Here is a 21,513-nt window from a genome sequence, read left to right as displayed (position 1 = left end):
TTGTTAACCAGCATTGTGTATTCCTATGGGTCAGAATTGAGCATCCTTATTTTTTGTCTGTTCAGGTTAATGTAAAGAAGGTAGAATTATATTTGACATTATAATATTTGGAGGCATAGTCTGATGAGGAATTCCTCAAACTGACAAAAATACAGCTAAGTAGAAATGATTTAACTGGTGAGTTGGGGCAAGTTCTGACTGCTTTTGTGGTTTATTTTCTTCTTTTTGTGACCTGACAAAAGTTTTAATGCCACTTAGCCAAGTAAGAAATTATAAAACTAGACCATACTTAAAATTAATTTTAAAATTAATTAGCTAGTTGAGACATATAATAATTTCTTTTGGTGTGTAGCATTCGGTTTACATTTCGGGAATCTCCATGTGTATTTATTTTGGACTTCCTTATACTAGAGCAGACATCAGGATTTTTTTGTGATTTTTCTCAAGGCCTTTATTTATATGAAGGAAGATGTGATGATAGTCATTAAGTGCCACATCTTTCTTGCCCTTAGCTACCATTTCAAGTTATCAAAGCATTTTACATTATTAAATTGGACCACCGTGCCAGTCTGCGCCCTGAGATTTCCCCGAGATGAGTTCTCCATGTAATAGAACCGTTCCTGGAATACTGGTTGAATTACTCTGAGCTTCAATATTCATAAAAAGCATGCTATATATACCTGCAAACTGCATCTCTAGCATGACACTTTGTATGTATTAGTTTTATCTGTCATGGAAGTTGCTGTAAAAAAATGGCTTACATTTTTGATACCATGATATGCTTATTAAAATATGTATTAATATAAATGATTGTTTTATCTTAATATAACTATATTATATATGGATATATTAATTATTAATATAATATCTGGCTTATCAATGTATTGATTGCTTGGGAGATGCTTTCAGAATCCATCAGGTAAGGATTGTATAGAAGGTTGGAAGGCAGGTTGTATGGCAATCCAAATTTTTTTAAAGCTATTAGTATAGGATCATAGAGAAGTAGGGTTGGAAGGGACCTCCAGAGGCCATCTAGCCCAGCTCCCTGCCTGAGGCAGGATCATCCCTAGCCAAACAGTCCTGTACAAATATGTACACTACCCTCTTAATAAAACTACTGTCAACCCTAACACAATACAAGACATAATACCTTAACCTGCAACGCCAGTCATACAGTTATTGTGTTGTTTTAGGATCTTAAACCACTACAGAAACTTCACAGGTAACATTAAAATGATTCAGGACAAATAGAGCCCTGATGTTAAAACACCACTATTTTATTGATGTTGTTAGTTCAGCCACTATAGTTTGAGTTGTTTTTTTCCCTTCTTAAACTAGATAGCCAGAAATATTTACTGCTGCTTTGATACTTTGTCCTGACCTATTTTACTTGCTTTCTATTTTTGTCTTATGGTGTAATAATTCATTCAGATTTTTAATGATACCCTCCAAGAGTTTTAGCCAATGAGAACTCAGTGATATATTGCATGCAATATAGTCAGATTTGAATACACAAAGCCAGGACATTTCATGCTGATAATGTGGTGGCCAGGAATGGGGAGAAGCTGGGGATCAAATTGGTGCTAACTTTGATTCAGGGCTGTCCAGCTTCAATATGGCCAGAGGTCACATGCCCTATGGCTTGCACCAAGAGCCCCACACCATGGGGAGCAGCACTAGCAGGGGTCATGGTCCCCCTAGACTGCATGTGAGTGGGCAGACACTCCCCAACCCCACTGCACAGTGCATGCAGGCTGGCACTCCCCTGCATGGCACTCTGCCTCACCTTCAGCTCCCTGTGGGCTGCTAGTGGCACTGCACTGCAAAGGCACACTGGTCTTCTGGCTTCCGTTGCATAGCAGGTTGTGCCGTGCTGTCACATTGCCTTGCCCCCTGGGGTGGGGGTATACAACATGGAGCAGAAGCCAGGGGCAGGAGAGGGAGCCCTCTGCAGCCAGAGCAATAGGGGAAGTGGCAGCTGGGGGGGAGATAGGGTTGGGCATGTTAACCGCTTGCCGGCCTCATGAAGCCTACAGGCTGCTAGATGGACAGCCCTGCTTTCGTTGATTTGACTTCTGACATTTTGCTTCCCTGATGGTTCAGCCATTGGCTTTTCATTTTCTTTTGGATGCCAATTATCTCTACCTGTCTTTCTTCCCCTTCAAATCTCCATATCATTAAATATGAATGTGGAGGCAGCAACTTTCCTGCAGGGCCCCCAACCCTTGCAAGGGCAGTAGCAAGACTGTTACTTCTTTACTATAAAGAGTTCTTTATATAAGTTCCTGTAAATAATGTTGTTGCCACACCACAAACCTCATCAAGATAACTACTGACTAACGACAGTAGCTCACTTGCCCTGAGCCAGCTCAGTTGCTGGTTCAGGCAGCATCCTGAGACACTCCTAGAAACCAGCAACTTTTGGGTTCCCTACTGCCAGATGTGGCCGTGCTTTGTTTTGCTGAACTTCTTCATGATACTTTGCATAAGAGTCATTATCACTTGCAAATATACCTTCTGTATAGAGTGATTTCAGTGCTGTGGATGAAACTTTACTTTTGCACTTGATCTTCAGAATAAGAGACCCTGAGGCCAGTTCTGAACCCAGGTCTCCTACACTTCTGCAAGCTGTGTGGTTGCATCACAAACTAGTTTGAAATTAATAGGAATTGCCAAGGACAGATTTCTCTTTTATTTGGGAAATTTATTTCCTACAATGCTCTTTTTATTGGATCAGTACAGTTATATCAGAATAAAGTAAAAAAGGTGCCAGTTTTTCCATTATAAATCTCTTTTTCTCAGAAGTTTTATACCTTCACTGTAGACTGAAACTTGGCATGCATGATCTTGGCCCTGAATTCAAGCTTTTATTTTTATTTCTTCATTAACTTTTTATTAGTATAAACAGGATACAAGAAAAATATCTAATAATAAGTATGTAGCAGAATGTTGCATTCTGGTCTTAGAAAGTAGTTAAATATTGGGGAATACAATCAAGCCAAAATCTTATTTTTCCATAGGTAAAGCTCATGGAGAGAAGATGCATAAAATGTATTCATTTTCATGTCACATAAAGGACAAAAAAGTCACACCTTTCACCTAACAGACAGCAGAATGGAAAAATCCCAGCAAACATGTAGATGCATTGGAGTGCACCAAGAAATCTGAGTTTAGCTAACATTCCAAAAGCTTCCAGTAATCAAGTGTTATTTAATATTCCAAAAAAAACAACACTCCAACTGCTGACAGTATTCAAGAAGTTTGACAGCATACTACTTCAGTTTAAACACTTAATTAGTCAGGTTTAGTCTGATTAAATTCACTCTTTTTTTCTGCTTTCTTTTGTAAATGATTGTTTCCTGATGGAATCCCTTTTGCTTTTGTCTTCCAGGACCTGCGCAAACAGGTAGCTCCATTATTGAAGAGTTTCCAGGGGGAGGTAAGAACATAAGTTTTTGTTTAGCTTGTCACTTTTGGTCTCCTTTATTTGCTTCAGGGGAAGTGGTTGTAGCCCTTCACGGGAGCTTGTTGGGTTTAGGGCTGTAAGCAGGATGGGGGCACTGGGGGGTGAGGGGAGGTGGACAGATGTGGATGTGAAATATATATTTCAATACTTCTCCCACCATTCTTATAACCCCCATATTTTCAGTTATCTATGAAAAGAAGTGAACTAGACATGTTCCTGGGAGTTCAGCAGAATTGTGCTATTATGGACTGTGACGGAAAATTAAATTCTAAAGCTGGGGGTGGAAACTGTCCACAGCATCCTCTCATTTATAACACTGAAGATCAATTCAGATCCCCATCTCATCTTAATTCGATGTTGGCATGGCAAGAGAATGTCTGTGTGATGTTTAGGAGTTAAATATAAGGTAATTTGTAATGTATGTTAAGTAATATGGTGCATGAAATATGTATAAAACAGATACAAAATATTATAATATAATTGTAGCTTTCAGTCTTTAGTGTAAGCTTTTCCTTAAATGTGAAACGTACACTAAAGAACTTGCTAGATCCTACGGTTCATAGGTGATGTTAGAGAATCAATAAAAAGTTTCAATAACTTTGTTCTTGGCTACCTCTTCTATTCTACTAGGTATCATTCTACTGAGAAAAGGGCAGTTAAAATGATCACAAATCAAAAATGAACCTGTGGCTGTTTTGAAGTATGGCATCTTCCTATGGGAAAAGGAAGATGCAGCCTATTGCAGAATTGTAGATTTAAGCTGTGATTGATGATGAAGCACTTGCTCTCTGTCATTTTCTCAAAGAGTACTTGGGCCTGACAAGAGATTTTTGCCTTGAGTTTAATGGATCTTGCATCATTCCGTAACACCAGAAAAGCAAGAGGCTCTAAGTCTTTCTGTCTATTAGTACTTTTCCCTCAAATTTCCTTTTGTTTCACTGCTGCCAGTGTCATTCTGTTTGTTGTAGCAATGCCAAGAAGGCATGTATAGTTTTCAGTCACTAAGCAGAACTATAAATGCATGGATGAAAATGTCACTGGCTAGGTGTGTACATGTGCAAACACTGTTGGAAGCAACTCAGAACTATGAATAAAAGAGCTAATCCAGGAAAGTCTTGAGTCTGTCTAATGTGTATGTGGTGGAAAACTTAATTCATTTTTTTTTTTCAATTCTATGAAAAAGAGACACTTACATGTAAGTAACTATATCATTAGAGATAAGATCCATTTCAAAATATTGCATAGTTCTAAATTGTAACTCATAAAACACTTCTCAAAAAAGATTTGTGCATCAGAGGTTGGCCTAAGCTTATGCCTTGTTAAAGGTTGTAGATCTCTTATCCCAAAGGCTGTACCAAAGCTGCAGAATTGTGTACTTTCTAAATCTATAATAAGCTGTAAGCTGATTTGTTTTACTATTGCAATTCCCGTCAGAGCAGTGAGAAATTTAGGAGTATGTTTTCAGAAGTCTGCATAGGGAATTAAGTGTAAACACTTATTTTTAACAAGGGTTACATTTCTGATTACTTGCACATCGTGCTCAGTATATACCCCAAATAGGCAATAATTTCTTAGCTTAGAAGCAGGGTGCAATTTTTTTAAATGTTTTCTACTTAATTTCCCATGTTCATAAAAAAAATTACTCAAATGAAATCCTAATATAAAATAACATGTGAGGAAAAAGAATGACCTCTGTAAGTCAGTTTGACAATGGGAATTTTCACTTCCAAATTGCTTTGCACAGATTGTACCACTTAGACTCTTTCACTTTGGCTTCCAGCTTATACTGCACAGACTGGAGTGCACGGATATGCAGCAGTAATGGAGGGAATGTTGCTGGCTTGAGTATGAATCAAACTCTGCTCCTGCTACACTTAAAAGATTTCTCCCATTACACCCAATCGGTGGGTGTGAACATACAACACATTTACACTGGTATAAAAGCAGATTACGTGGGTATAATGGGAACAGATATACACCATACAGTACTTGGTTGATGTTATTCATTCGTGGGTGTTCATTGATGTACTAATGTAACAAAGCTTGTGTACAAATATTTTAATATGATTAATTACCAGGGTAAATCACACTGCTACAAGCCCCATCAGTGCAGTGGTCTGCTTTAGAAGATTGCATTGCTGTAACAGCATCTTTGTAGTTATACTGGAAGCAATCTCTTGATTGTAGATGGGGTCTTAGGAGCTTTCATTAAACTTGATCATAACTACCCTCATCATATTGCAGACTACAAAAAAGAACTAAGAATGACTGATTCTCAAGCTTTATGTTTCTTACACAACATGGAGTATGTGCCTTTAATTTTGAATAGATTCATAGCCTAATGTCTGTCAAGCTATAATTTCATATCTAGAGCTAGTCTTTCAGTGCTTTTCTTAAGACCAACTTGTTGTTAATTTGTGTGCTTGGAAAAGCACAAGTAAAAAGGGCTTTCAGCATGTAAGTTGTCACTCCAACTTCTAGAGATTTTCCATATATTTTACATATACTTGTAGTTTTAGTATATGCCCCTTCTGGAACTGATTTGTAGGGGTTAAAATAGCGTGCGTGTCCGTCCCCATCCCTGTCCCTGTGTCTGTCTCCCCAGCCTCCCTCCCAATACCTCTGGAACAATTTGGTAAGGTTTTAAAATATTTTTACCCATTGGAAACAGATAATTTTTTGATATATAAAAAATAGCGTTAAAACTATATAGGAGAAGTCAGGAGGTGCTGACATATAAAACTCGACTGTATGACATCTCCCTGCTGCAGGACTTTGTAATGGCAGTGAGCTTGTTGCATACTAGGGTGCAGGGCTGTGCAAAGCTTTGGTCGCTGATTCAATTCGGAGGAGATCTGGCCCGATTCGGCGACTGAATCTCCAAAGCCAAATTGAATCAGGAGACCCATTAATCTCTCCAAATAGAATCGGAAGCCTCTGATTCAGTTTGGAGAGATTCAACGATTCGGCCTTAGACACCGCTTTATATGGTTTTTTCTACGTACCTCAAGGTACTGGGTGCAACTCGTGAATGCTGAGACGGTGGGGTGGATGGAGCATCCGTCCCATAGAAGCATGGGGGGTGTCCCTGTTCAGCAGCAGACCCAGAAGTGGATAGGAAGTATTTCTGGCCCCCTTCCAGTTCCGCCACGGAGTGCGTGGGGGAACCCCTGCTCCCCCCCCCCCCCCCCGGCTCAGTGACTGGCATCTCCTGGGTCTGGGGGGCCACCCAGGGTCCCCTGTGACTGGGGGGGGTCCCCCCACACTTTCTCGGCAGCGGATCCAGAAGTGGACCAGAATTATTTCCTGTCCGCTTCCGGGTCCACCGCGGGGCCCCCCACGCTGCTGTGAGACGCTTCATCTGCCCCACCATTAGGTGTTCACAGTACTTGAGGTACATAGAAAAAACATATAAAGTTGCATCTATGGCCAAATCCCTGATTCTCCAAATCAGCATCGAATCTTCAGATTTGGCTGAATCAAATTGGGATCCAAATCATCGAATTGAATCACTGTCCCCTGAATCAGGCCGAATCCGAATTGAATGCAGCCCACTTTGCATACCCCTACTGGGGAGCATTTTGGAGAAGGAGCAAGTGATGTAAGTGGATCTGGCATGGTTTGGAGAAGAAGGTTAATTTTAAATAGCTTATTCTCAGTATTCTTCCTGTGCATGCTTTGTTGAGCATTCAGCACATGAGCCTGCAGTTAGCTTATTTCTTTAAACATGCCCACTTCTCTTCCAGTAGTAGATTTTTTCTTTAGTTTTATCATGGAAATTATTAAATTGTCTTCTTTCTTTGTATTTCACTTTTGTGTATTATGGGTGAGTTATTATAAATATAAAAAACTCCCGAAAAGAGCCCCCAAAAGACCTATACATACAACCAGAATGTTTTGTATTCTATAGATGTTTGTCTCAATCGGAGGAAATTGCAGATGAAAACTGTTTCAGTTACCAAATATCCTATTTCCATTAGTTGCTCTAAAGAGCTGTTTTCGTGTACAGATCTTGGAGGCTTAAGTAAGAGTACAGATCTTTCATGGTGACATTTAAAATAAAAGCATTCTGAAACAGCCTGTACCATGCTACAAGCATTACAATACAGTGAGAACTTACTAAATTATATTAAAGCTTTTTATTATGGTACTTGTTCCATAATTAAGATTGCATTTAAATTTCCATTCATATCCCTCCCTTTTAAAAGAATACAAATCATTGTATGTGCATCAAAGGAGGTAGGTTAGATTATTTATTTATTTATTTATTTATTTATTGTGTATCAATCAATAAGTTTGGGGGAGGGGAGGACAGAGGGAAGTTAGTTTTGTGCAGGTGATATAAATTGGGTTGAGTGAGGAAGAGCAAAGGATTTGTAGGACACTGGAGAACAGCTCAATTGGGTTGTCTAGGGAGATGTAAAAATTTTGTAAAGAAAATAATTGTTTCTGGGTGTTAGCTGGATTCAGCGGAAATGCTCTTTCAACTTTACCTTTTAATAGGTCTTTTGGTTGCTTCAAGTAATAACTTGAGCGGCATATATAGGTAACTCACTATTCTAGGCTGAATAAAGTCCAGGATGTTAAAGGATAAGATGTTTTAAACATCTGATGAGACAGTTATTTTCAAATTAACAAGGAAAACCCTCAAGTTAATATTTATCCAAACCTTTTCCAAACACAATAGGTTGCTATAGGTTATGTCTATATAAATAGAGAAACCCTTCCATGTAAAATCCTAAATATAGCTGAAGAACATAGTTTTATATTAATGTATGGAAAAAAAATTCTGTGGAAATTTAGTGTCTGACTCCATATTTGTGATGTCTTCAAGTAGATATTTTAAGGCTGGGAAAGGATTTCCTGGGGTCATTAGCATTCTTTTCATGTGGTATAACAGTACTGTCTTACAGTAGCACAGTAATTCCTAATTTGGAGCATCCTTTATAGCAAATACTCCAAAAGAACACATTGGCATTTCTGTGACTGACATTTCTGGTGCTGCTCTTAGAATGCAAGCAGTTTTAGGAATCCCGGTATTGCCATTCTGACTCTATACTTAGCTGAATTGCTGTTTAAGTTTATTGATTTGTTCAGTTGAGTAATGTAATAATTTTCTAGCTGTGGATACAGAAGTTGAAGATGTGATTGTATAGGTATATTGGAACTACTAATAATGCTATTTGAAAAAAAGTGTTTTAATGGTATTGTAAATATAATGACCGATCACACGTTCCTCCTCTCTGTGATTTTTTTTTTCTTTTTGGTAGACTTAGTCCTTGACTATTATCAATCAGTCTTTTTCTCTTCTCTTCTCTTTTCTCTTCTCTTTACTTTACTTAATTTCATATTCTTAAATTTACAAACCTAATTAATAGAATTTCTTTCCTGTAGGTTCACTCCATGATGGCTCAATTAGAGTAGCAGTAGAACTGTAGTTCAATATTCAGGCCAGCTTCATAATTGAAAACACATTTTCTTCTCAAAAGCTGCAGCTGGTTTGGTTCTGCTCATGCAGAAAAGGATATAACCTTGCATAACATAGGAAATGAACGGTTGAGAGAGAAGCCAAATTCAATTTCAGTCAGATATTTTGAGGATAAGTCCATGATCTATGGAAGCAGGGGAATGAAAAGTGTGTGTATGTGGAAAGCAGCGTATTCAGCAGTCTATTAATCACGGCTAGCCTGGGTGCTGTTGTGTGCTGTTGCATTAGCACTGATTCTAGTACAGGGGCTGGAGAGCAGCCAAGCACTCCAGAAGTTAACCTCTTAAAGACCCTGAGCTGCTTTCTGTTGAATAAATGTAATTTTGTGGTCAAAAATAAATGCTTGTGATGTAGCAGGAGCTTTGAAAACAACAGTGAGGCAAAGCTATTACAAATTGCTCTGTGTTGTGGAAGTCAACAGCATACATCAAAATTCAGAGCTTTCTTCTCATTGATTTAGGCCCAGAGCTTTGCAGCTTTTCAATAAAAGTCCTATTAAACCATTGTATGTAACGAACAATGCGGAGCAAATCTAATATTTCCACTAGATAATTGTTATCTTTAACATCATTTCAGCAGCTGTCAGTGGAGTTTTTCTCTCTTTGTAAAAGAAGGCAGAAAAGGGTTGGATTTTTTTGGTTTTTTGGTTGTTTTTTTTTGTTTTGGGTCCTGATTCTAAATTGCAAGAGTGAAAACACACAACATGGTTTGAGACAACAGCGGTGCCATTATGTTTCATTTTTTGGTTTATGCAAATGCATAAATGATAGCATTAAAGCCAGCCAAAAAAATCAATCATTTATGCATTTGAATAAACCAAAAAATGTTATGAATGTTAACAGCTATGCTGCAATCTCATCAAGGGGAGGACATACCTCTCTCTAGATGTTCAAATATGCTTAAATCACCTTCTTGAGGGAAAATGTTTCTTAAATTGCATTAAACCCGCTAAGAACAAAATCAATTTACAAAACATTTCCCCTCAAGAAGGTGATTTAAACACATTTGAACATCTAGAGAGGGGGGTATATTCTCCCTTTGATGAGACTGCAGCATGGCTCTTAACATTGATAGGAGTCATGTACATAGCGTGGCTGGAGAACTTGCTTTGAAAGAAAAGAAACATTGCATTTCTGAACTGTGGAAACGATGTTGCAAAGTTAAAATTCAGTATTGTAGTTGTAGGACAGGAGTGTTGAACCCCCAGCCAGAGGGCTAGATCTGACTCCTGGCGCCATGTAACTTGGCCTGTGGGCTCCCTCCAGGTCTTTTAGGAGCTCTGTGGGCTGTGGCCCTGCATATTGCATTGGGTACGCAGAGCCCAGTCCTGGCATGGGGGCAAGGAGAAGCGGCACAGAAGCCCAGAGCCCAATCGCAGTGTGCAGAGCCAGATCGAGGTGGCCTGGGGCTGAGCAGAAGATATGGCCCAATCCCTTGTAAGGATGCGTGCACACAGGGCCTGTGTAACAGCAGACATTGCCTTGTTACTAGAGAATCAGAGTAAGAGTAGGGAAGTGGGGACTGGACCTTTAAGATAAACTGTTGCGAGGCCAGAAGGGGCAGGCCTTGAGATTATAAACTCAGCCCCAGAGGCAGGGGGGGGCAGTCTGACCCAGGCAGAGCCAAAGGCAGGAGCTTCCTGCTGGGAATGGATGAAAGCATTACTGGGACCTGGAGACTGTATGGGCTAGGATGCAAACCAGAGAGGAACTAGGAAAATGGCACCCTGGTGGGATTGAGTGTAGAGTGGCTGAGCCCATTGAGATTGCTTTGCAGAGCGGTCAAGTTCGCTGGGACACTTTTGCAGAGACTTCCTCCCACTGGACTGCTGATTGGGCCCAAAAGTCTGCAGGACTACAGGGAACAGGGCAAAGGAAACCCAGAGCTATGCATAGACAGAGAGGCATTTAAAGTTGTTCCTGTGTTATACGACTGAGGGCCTATTCCCTAATTTCAGTACCATGAAGTCCTGGCAGGCAAGAGACATCTAGGCACTTGTGGGGCTTGAGGCCCGAGCCGCAGTGCGTGGCTGCAAAACCCTGGTGGGGAGCGGGACAGGGCTGCAGGAGGATCATTGGGGGTGGGGGTGGAGCTAGCTCCCCATGGCTGCACACACTCCCAGGGTGCAGGGGGGACCTATGCCCCCCAGATCTGTGCATGAAGTGAGGGGTAGGACAGGCTGCCCACTGCAGGCTTGCGCTCCCTGCCCTGCTGCCCTTCCCCAGGGCCCCCCACAGGCCAGTGGGTGCGAACCAGCACTGCAGGGCACAGCAGGGATCTCCTTCCTGCTGCGATGCGAGCGCCACACTGCCCTGGAGACGCGTGCCCTCTGTGCATGGCAGCAGTGAGGGGCACAACCCCACGCACACAGGGGATGCTTTGCCAGGGCAGCACAGAGCTTGCAGCTGCAAGGAGATCCCCGTGTGACCCAGCTGTTCCCTGCAGTGCCGGGTCGCACCTGCTGGGCTGCAGAGGCCCTGGGGGAGGGCAGCAAACCAAGAGCCTGAGCCCTCAGTGAGCAGCCCACACCTGCCCTCACCCCATGCACAGATCTGGGGGGCATGGGTCCTTTCACTTGAATCACAGATTTGGGGGTTTTATCAGATAATTTGTGGGGTTTTTTTAATCTGAGAACTTGTGATTTTTTTTGGTCAAGGAAAACCAGGATCCCTGCTGATAATGTGCGTCTGCTAGTGCATAGTTCTACCTTTAACATCTTGCTCCACCCTGCAAGAATTTGGAAGACCAGAGCCTTCAGGGGCATCTTTACATGTGCTACAGGGGTGGCAGAGGGTGGGGTGCTTTGCTTGAAGTGGCTCTGAGAGCCGCTGTAATTAAAGCACCTTCAGCATCTTGTGTACTCTGTGTCCCACGCTTCAAAATGGTAGCGGGGGTGCTTTAACTAAAGCTTGTTTGACAAGCTTTAGATAAAGCATCCCATCACCATTTTGAAGCGTGGGGACACTGAGTACACGAGATGTAACGGCTACTGGGGCATGCTAATTAGCATGTTCCAGCAGACTCAGTTGAGTCTGCTCTGATGTGCTGTGATTATAGCACCTGGGAGCAGCATCCCTGCACATCTATAGACACCCAGGTGTTAATTTTTCCCAGTTAGTCACACAAATAGTTTGCTTCTGTTCTGAATATTCTGTATTGGGGTGAGAGGGGAAGGAAGATCAGTGCAGAGTCCAAGGCATCTAGGTGCAGCAGCTGACCAGAGGGGAAGGCATGAGCATAGCAATGATTTGAAGGGGGCAGGTAGCCTGAGCGGTAGGAAGCAGAGTGTTGCCATTAGCTGCCAACACCTATGGGGTAAGCTGGGCTGTTTCAGTTGACATAAAGATCAAAACTTAATAACCAGGAGGAGGAGAAGGCTGCATCCTGTGAGTTTGAAAGAGTAATCTTGCCTTAGGGAAGGGCATGATTGTTGGCCTTGGAAGAATAGAATTTATCTGGACATGGATGGGAAGAAGAGGCTTATCTAGTGTTATCCTGGTTCTGGAGCAGGGCTGAAACTTGGAAGGATCTGAACCCCACCTATATGTAATCTACTTCAGTTTTTAGTCCAGATAGTTTTAACTCAACGGGCAGCACCCTGAACTCACTGGTATATATGAATTTTATATCTATAGGATTACATGTTCCTTAGAGTATGTCATATCTCTGTGCTACATTAGAGCAACTCTGCTAAAGAGCTTTCATTTTTTCCATTACGCATATACTTGTAAATGTATTTTACAGCTTAGCTAAAAATATTCTGGGTGGAAAACAGATACAATATTAAGAAGAAACAATTTAAATCATTGTAATTGTGCATTTAAATTATGCAAAGAAGAGCCAACAAAACTTTTTTGCATTATCACCTGTGATAATTCTTTTAATAAATTTTTTTTTAAATGTGCAAAACATCAGTGTATTATGCATTTATTACTGTCAGTATTAATGAAAGTTAAATAAACACCAGCTGTATTAAAACATTTTTGTGTTGTAGAGTTAAAGAAATTTCTAGTGGAGTTTTGTTTTGTTAAGATTTTGTCTTTAACATAATCTTTACCCTAAATATTGCTGCATATATGGCATCACATATTAAAAGACCTCAGCAACAGGAAAACATGACAAGATAAGAGAACTACTCTTGCTTAGTGTTATAGCACTGTAAAAATGCTACAGTCTCCGCTCAGCTGAGGTGCAGATAACATACAGGAGACCCCTCAGGTTGATGGAGAAGTACCATCAATGCTGCCTGTGGAAGATCCTTCGAATCCAGCGGGAAAATAGACACACCAAGATTAGCATCCTCTTGCAAGCAAACGTCACGAGCATTGAGGCAATGATCATCCAGTACCAACTTTGCTGGGCTGTTCATGTCATCTGGATATCCAACTTCAGACTCTTGAGGCATGTTTTATTCTCCCAGTTCAGTCAAGGCAGACACTCAAGAGGAGGGCAAGGAACGCACTTCAACGACATCCTCAAAGCCAGTTTGAAAAAATGTAACATCAACTCATAGGAGACTGTCACCCAGGGCCGCCCCAAATGAAGGAGGAATCTTTTGCAAGGATCTCAGTACTTTGAAACCGTATAATGACAAGAGGAGGCGGAATAGCGGGAGTGGCAGAAAGCGGGTGTTGTGGACCAAATCAAGAATCCAGAGCCACCCACCCTGCCCGGAAACGCATGCCCAAGTTGCAACAGAGTCCGTTGATCCCGGATCGGCCTCGTCAGCCATCTTCAGATCCACGAGTAACGCAAGCATGGAAGAGAATCATCCTCCCTCTCTCTCTCTCAAAATGCTATAGTATAATTTATATGCTGTAGTGTTTGTTTGCCAGGGATTTATTACATTTCAAACCCAAATAGTAAAGTTTTATAATTAGTCTTTGAGAAGTTACTGGAGAGCCACGTCATTTATTTTAATAGGGTAAGGTAGCTGCAGATTGGGTTCAACATGGTGAAATGACAATTATTAGCTGTCATCCCTGGAGGTATATTAGTAAAAGAGATCATGAAAAGAAAAATCATATAGAGTATCTACATAACTGTTATACTCAGTTCCAGTACATTTTATGTGCTGTTAACTGAAGCACTGATTCACAGAAGACAATAGGTTCCTTTCCTAATGAGCTCTCTTTAATATATTGGATTGTTAAAAAGCTTTTAAAAAATGCCTGGGTGTATCACATACCTATAAAAGTAAAATTTTAAATATCCCAACTGTGCTCCCTGGTGAAAGTCAGCTCGCCTCCCTGTCTGGTATTTTATCTTTTTCTCAGCTTACGTACAACATTTTAACCTGTTGGTCCCTTCCAGTCCACAGCTCATCAAAACAAAATGTTTTGGTGTCTGGAATCTCGGCTTTCTAATTTTATCTCTGTGCTGTACCTTTAAAATACAACAGTGCAGCCTTCTGGTTGTAACTGTGCTGTATGAGAGAGTATTTAGTTCAGTACAGACTGTTCTCCTGTGCAGACCTTTCCTTCAGATCAGAACACTGAATCTGGGTGATTTGTGGGGTATTACAGACTTCAGGCTTTCAATTAGTGTTGAACTTCCTCAAAGAATAAAGAATTATAGATTATAAATTAAATGAGATGGGTTTTACATATCTCCATGCAACTTTTAACTGGGCATGAATGGCAGAGGAGGTGATTTTAATGTAAATTAACATTTAGCCCATTTTTGGACATTGCCATTGCCATTACTCAATATTTAGCGGCCAAATTGCGATTTTTGTTACAAAGGGGTAAATGCAAAGATAAATCTACTGGTTTCACTGGCATGATTCTAGATTTACTCAGATATTAGAGAGATCACATAAGACCTGGTGTACTTAAATTAGGCTATCCAAGCTACTGTGGTTTTTTGCCGATAGTAGTGTACATTCAGTTGTCGTACAGGCACGTGTGGATTGCGACCAAATGAAGAAGTTTCACTGAGCTGATACAGACAGATGATTATGCAGATTTTTTCTTCCCCATTTTTTCTTCCCTCCCCTCATCTCTTCCTGCGGTGCCTAGTCTGATCTTTGAGCTGCATGCAACAATTCATAAAAGAGCTTGACCTTGGACAGTAAGGTGGACAGGAGGAGGATTGCTCACATGCTAGTTTCTTATTTTTGTTATCTGCCTATGGCTCCAGTGGTATTTTAAAGATGAACAGTATGCTAAGGAGGGAGGATTCCTAGCACACTAGTGTCTTATTTCTGTTATCTCAATATAGCTCCATTGGTATTATCAAGACAAATAGTATGCCAAAACTTAAAAGTGAGCATATGCTTATGGGGTGGGAAGTACAGAGGTCACTGCTGTTTCTTGCTAGTCGAAAAGAGATGGGGCCTGGTTAAGATAGATAAAGATTCAGAGCTGAGCTGGTCTCAAGACTTGGCAAATATAATTATCAGTTGACTTATATTCTTTTTGACTCCCTCACCTTTTCACAGTTTACAAAAATCTGCAGCCAAAATTTTATTTTAACTTTTTTTTTAACATGTTGTAGTCCCAGTTGATTCTCATTAGATCCTCAGCCAACAGCACTTAGACTATAAAAACTTTTGAGTCAACTTTCTGAATATTTATTACCTTGTTGTTCAGGATTGTTTTTCTTTGTTGTTGGGCTTAAATTTACACTCTGCTTCATTGCATTGGTATTTCTCTCTGATGCTGACGTTTCCCCTTTATGTGCAGAGACAGCATCCCAATTTTTTAATCTGGGTTAAATTTTGGTAGTGCTTTAGTTATAGCTTTGTGTTTGTGTTCGTTCTAAGGAGTACTGAGGTACTCGCTCTAAATGCAGTTTGTAAACCAGACAGATTGCTTAATTTTGTCAGACAACTTGAATAAAACTAATATTAACTAATTGAAGAATAAAAATAAAATCTTACTATAGCTATATGGAATCTCAGTCTGAAAAAGAGAAAATCAAGTACGTTCCTGTGCATTACAAAACAGCCTTCATCAGATCACCTCTGATCCACTTGGTGTATGAAGTTTAAACTTTTGTGTTTTATATATTTTTTATTAAAATCAGTTTCAAACCTCCAGAATCTTCCTTTCTATGCCCCCCCCCCCCCCAAAAACAAAACCAAACCATGCCAAATCTCCTTATCTGATACTCAGATCTAGCCAATAGCGGCTTTCTGTTCCCTCTTCTACTCCAACACAAAGCAACCCCCCATCGCTCCCCCCCCTTCCCCGCCAACATTATGTGGTTTTCTCAAATGTTGATTTTACCTTCCTGTGCTTTTCAGGCTTTGTTCTATAAGCTAAATTTAAATGCACTTTTTTATGAAGACAGTGTTACCAAAATATGTATGTGCTTACTCCATTATGAACTTCAGTTCATCAGTGATTTTCTATATTTGAATCAGTAAACAGCTTGTCCATCACTTTCTATTCCTTGCTTTCTAGTGCATTCATGCTCGATTCCACTGTCTTTTCTTTTTGATAAACTGTAAAAGCCAAGTACAGCCAACTTTTTTCTTCAAAATGTGCATCTTCTCCCAAAATCCTCAGTCATTTTGCCTTTTACTTCCTGATACCCAGGCTTTCTTAATCTATCAGAAGTTCAGTAATGTAGACTAGATTCTGCATTACGTCAGTGCCATTTTGACACACCTCTACAAAAGTTGGATCCAACTACTCCAGATTTTCCTAGATGCAAGTGGGATCAGAATTTGGCTCATTGTTCTAAATACAGCCTTCTATTGTATTAAAAGACCTCCTGTTTTTACAACCTCTTTTATATTTGAAGATTTTGTTGCTGCTGCCAAGCACTGTGCAGATGCTTTTAGCAACTTCACTTTCTTCCACGAGCCCTCTCCCTAAGTCCTTTCCTGGTTTATATACTGAATTGTAATTTCTTCTTTGTAATTTATGTGGTTCTCCTTCTCCAATTTTGTGGCATTAATCTTTTTTAGCACACTCTCAACAAGTTGTAGGATTCTTCTGTACAAGCCATTTGAAATTTGCTGTTTCTTTGCATTGAATGGCTGTCTCTTCATTATTTTAATCATCTCCAGTTGTAGGCTTTTTCAAAATCCTTCCTTTTCACAAAGTCATTTTTGTAAACAGAAGTGGCACAGAGTCTGACCCTGCAGCACCCCACTCCTTATCTCTCTTCACTCTAAGCTGTTTCCTTTCACTTGGCACCCTCTATTTCCTGTGCCAAAGGCAGTTTTGAGTCCATTTCAGTTGGCCGTTTGTAGTATACTTTCTAATTCTGCATATTAGTCTTTTGTGTAGTAGAGTATAAAATACTTCACTAAAACACAAATACAGTAAACTCTGTCCATTGTTTCAGCCTTATCTACCAAATCAATAATGCAGTTAAAGAATTCAAGGACGTTTTTCAGACAGGACCTTCCTTTTTTTAGTACATGTTGACATACACGTCGTAAAATGTTTCATAATGTTATCCCTTATCATTTCTTTCTCTAGTTGAAATCAGGGTTAGATATCTATAGTTCTTCGGATCCTTCCTAGCTTTTTTAATAAAATTCAGGAACTATAATATCCATCCTTCTAGTTCCAACTCTGACCTCAGTGCACTACAAGAGGACTTTGCCAAAGACACTTCTGTTTCTCTTCTTGTCTCCTTCTGCATTGTGGGGCGTAATTTAACTGGGTCTGTTGCTTTGTCAAACTTTTCGTCATTATAAATGTCTTGTTATCTAATACGGTGCATTAGAAAATATATTTAAAATGTTATTCTTTCACAATGGAATATATATTTCATTTTCAGAATTGTTAACCTGACATTTCGTTGAAATTAAATTACTGAGAGAAAATTATAATACATAGTATTGAGCAATTTCTGCCTTTGCATATAGGCATACAACTCTTCTTATCAGTTAGTTGGACATACATATTACAGAATCTGGCTATATGGATTTAACTCTAAGCCCACAAATGGAAGACAATTCAGAATTTAAGTTGGGAGCCTGCAACCAAGACTTACAGGAAAATTCCTTTGTATGTGGAATTCCTGATCGTCTAGTCCTTGGTATAATAGCATATCAGGAAAAATACATGTCTGAGGACATTCTAAGATACGTATGAAAATGTAAAGTTATGCACATTTTGCTGCAGTAGAAGTAGAATGTAAAACAAACCTTACCTGTGTGTCATGTTATAGCACAGTTAGACTTCTGTAAGGAGCAAAGGAAAGTGTCTTATTCCAAATGAAGGATGTGTCACATACAATATTCTAATTTATATACCAAAATAAATCATATTGGACCTAAAAATGTCAGATACTGGTGGTTATTCTAAAATGCGTTTTTAGTATATTCAGCATAAGCATATTGAAAATACTCTTATATTGCCACTCTACATCTAAATACAATCTAAATACTCTTAGATTTCCACACACAGTTTTCTCAGTCTATGTATAAAATGCAAGCCTGCATTCTTTATGTGAACTAAGTTTATATTACAAAATGTATTAATTTATGTTCTAAGACCATTGAGGGTGAGTGGAGAGCTTTCTTGAGCCAATCTGAACCTTTCTTTTTTCCTCTCACATTTTAGATTGATGCATTGGGAAAAAGAAGTAAAGAAGCAGAGGCAGCCTTCTTGAATGTCTATAAGAGATTAATTGATGTTCCAGGTAAGCAAATTATTATCTTGCTTTGAAAAGCAAGTCTCTGTAGTTCCAGATGTTATTGGGCATTTCTTCTACTTCAGCAGTAGAAGTTTGAGTAGTGTTTTTTATTCATGTTCTTTGACATTGTTTCTAGTCTTAACAGAAAGAACTGTAATGAAGGCTTATTGATGGCTTGAGTTTAAATTTTAATTATTTTGAGTCACTTTATATTTTGAGACCCTCAAGCCAGCAAAAACTGTTTGGCAGAGTTTTGACTCTACCAGACTTCAGCAGTGAACAGGAAAGGCATTTTGGCTATTGAAAAGCTAAATATTGTCAGTCTTCTATATTATTATTATTATTATTATTATTATTATTAGGCAAATGTCCATTCTATATAATATCAGTTTTCAAGTTCCTTTTAACTCTGATAGTCCATACTTCCTGATTTTTTTTTTTTTTCTTTTTCCTGCTTCCAATTTGAAAGAGGCTTAATTTTCATTTTTCAGTTGAAACATTGAATTTATTTTTGTAGTCTTGTTAAGAACAAATGGCTGGGAGTCCTGGGTTCTTTTCTCCTGCTCCTTTGCTAATGTCTTGGAGATTGTCACTTATCAGCCATACTGTCTAATTTTACTTATCTATAAACTAATGAGCATCTACATCAAAGGTAGATAGATACATCTCCAGAGTCCCTAACTCATGGGAAGAAGGTACTTGGCATTCACTTTTAATTGAGGTCAGGTAATCAAAGAAAGGCCACTTTCAGGTACCTTCCCATAGTAAAACAAAAACAACTTTTCCCAAATATCTCAAATATTTAGGTATGCTTTTGATTCTAAAATGTCACAATATTTTTCTTCCTATGTGAGAACTGAGCTATGATATTCTAAGAAAGCTATGAATGGAATGCAGAAGTGGCATCACCGTACATGACAAGGGTGCCATTTTATCAGACATTCAGTATCCTTTATAGGACCATATAGTAATTGCATCTGATGTCTAATTCCCAGGAAATGATGTTATGGTTCTTGAAGAAAACCTATATTCTTCTGTTTGGTAATTATGTGCACACATTGTATAATTAAAAAGTTTCTATTTTAAATTTCTTCAATATCTTCAAATTTTAGCATTTGATTTTGGATTTTTTATCATGGGAAATCAGAGTTCCCCCTGCCCTCTTCACTCACCCCCCAGCAGCTCCTGAGCCCTGGGTGGTGCCTGTGGGAGGCAGTGGCTGCTGCAGCAGAGTAAGGCACAGAGCCCAGCTTCCCCTCTTCCACGGGTATCATGGCCAGAGCGGAACGTATATGGGGGGAGCAGGGACGGTGGCAGGCGGCTCAGGCTCCTTGCACTGCTGCCGTCCCTTTTGGGGCCTCTACAGCCCAGCAGGCAGGCCCCAATGCAACAGGGCAGAGCAGGGTGGGGACGTTCGATACCACTGCCACGAGCCTTGCACCACCACGGCAATGCACCCCTTGCCTGCCTGGCAGCAGCTGGAGTGGCAGTGCAGAGTTGTGCCCCCCACAGATGCCAGTCAGGCAGGGGGCAAATCACCATGGCAGCATGAGGCTCGCAGCAGTGGCATTGAGCTTCCCTGCCCTAGTCTGTCCTGCTGTGCCAGGGCCTAGCTAGCAGGCTGCAGATGCCCTGGGGGGAGGGCAGCAGGGCAGGGAGGCAAAGCCCACAGTGGGCAGCCTGCCTCCACCCCTGCCTCATGTACAAATCTGGGAGGCACATGCCACCCATACCCCCCAGGAGTGCATGTAGCAGTGGAGAGCCAACTCCCCCGTCCCCCCTCCCAGACGAGCCGCCAGCAGCTTCATCCCACTTCCCACACAGGCCCTGTGGCCATGCATTCCAGCCCTCGGCCCCAAGCAGCCCCAGCTACAACCCTGCTAAACTTCCTCCCTCTCTCACTATGTGGACCTCAATCCCTGCGCCTTCCCCCTGCCAGACTTACAGGCAGAAGCTGCTCTCTAGTCTTCCTGGTGGCCATGTACATACATATGTGCGCACATGCACATGGTACCCCCTGCTTGATCACCATTCTCCCACTCCCCCCAGCCTCTTGCAAGCTGGCACTCTGCCAGCCTTCAAGGGAAAACACACCATTTCTCACATTTTTCTACTTAAAATGAGGAAATTCGGGTTTTACCATGTTTTCCTTTGCAAATGGAAAACCCTGATCCCTGGTCCTGCCACTTTCAATAGTATCAGGAAGAAAGGAAGTAAAATCATTTTAGTTCCTGAATGGAAGAAATAGTTCAGACATTTTCTTGTTCACTCCTCTTGCTGCTTTTTCCAAAAAGAGGAGATGTATAGAATTTATCCACCAGATCACAATTCAGGCCACAATTTTACTTTCTTCCCTTTTAGGCTTCAGACAGAGTCATTTTAAAATTAAATGCTTAATTCTTACCTAGAAAATGGTAGGCTGACTTAAGAGGTAATTGCAGATAATTCTGAATATGTTAGCTATTACAACTACATATAAAATGCAGGAGCTAAACAGAGAAAGGGCATGCCTTTCAAAATGTACTTAAAATCTAATAAAGTAAACAGGGTTGAGCCTGTTTCATACTTGGATGAATGACTGAAAATAAGCTGCCTTATGCAACCTGCCTTGCTGCAAGCTTGGCGTGCGGGGAAGGAGGTGAGCTGGAGGGGAGAGGGGAGCGTTATTTGGGATCTGAGCTGAGCTACTGAGATTCTGAGCAGCACTGAGGCTGCTTGTCTCACTATCTATATTATTTAATGTTAAAGGACACTTGCTGCTGGATGCACTTTTCTTTCTGATGAGAAACAAAGTCCTGACCAGTCATGGTCATTAATACCCATTGAATTGTCCCAATGGCTGGAAGCTGATGTTACAATAGTTATCTTTCTTTGTTACCTGAACATATGGTTTGAGCTTCAGTTGTCTTTTTTTGCTGACTTGAACACCATTTCACATATTTTCTATTTATTTTCC

General features: G+C 40.3%; 1 protein-coding gene across 1 annotated transcript in view; it reads left to right on the top strand.

Annotated features, from left to right (window-relative positions):
• Nucleotides 1-21,513, top strand: part of CUX1 (cut like homeobox 1) — a 359,047-nt gene that overhangs the window by 169,414 nt on the left and 168,120 nt on the right. Inside the window, 2 exon segments of the mRNA XM_006036637.2 lie at nt 3,392-3,439; nt 18,485-18,563. Coding sequence (XP_006036699.1) covers nt 3,392-3,439; nt 18,485-18,563 — 127 coding nt within the window.

This window comes from Alligator sinensis, unplaced genomic scaffold, assembly GCF_000455745.1.
Source record: "Alligator sinensis unplaced genomic scaffold, ASM45574v1 scaffold1472_1, whole genome shotgun sequence".
NCBI lineage: Eukaryota > Metazoa > Chordata > Crocodylia > Alligatoridae > Alligator > Alligator sinensis.
Note: the sequence above shows the minus strand (reverse complement) of the source record. Positions and strands in the feature narration are given on the sequence as shown.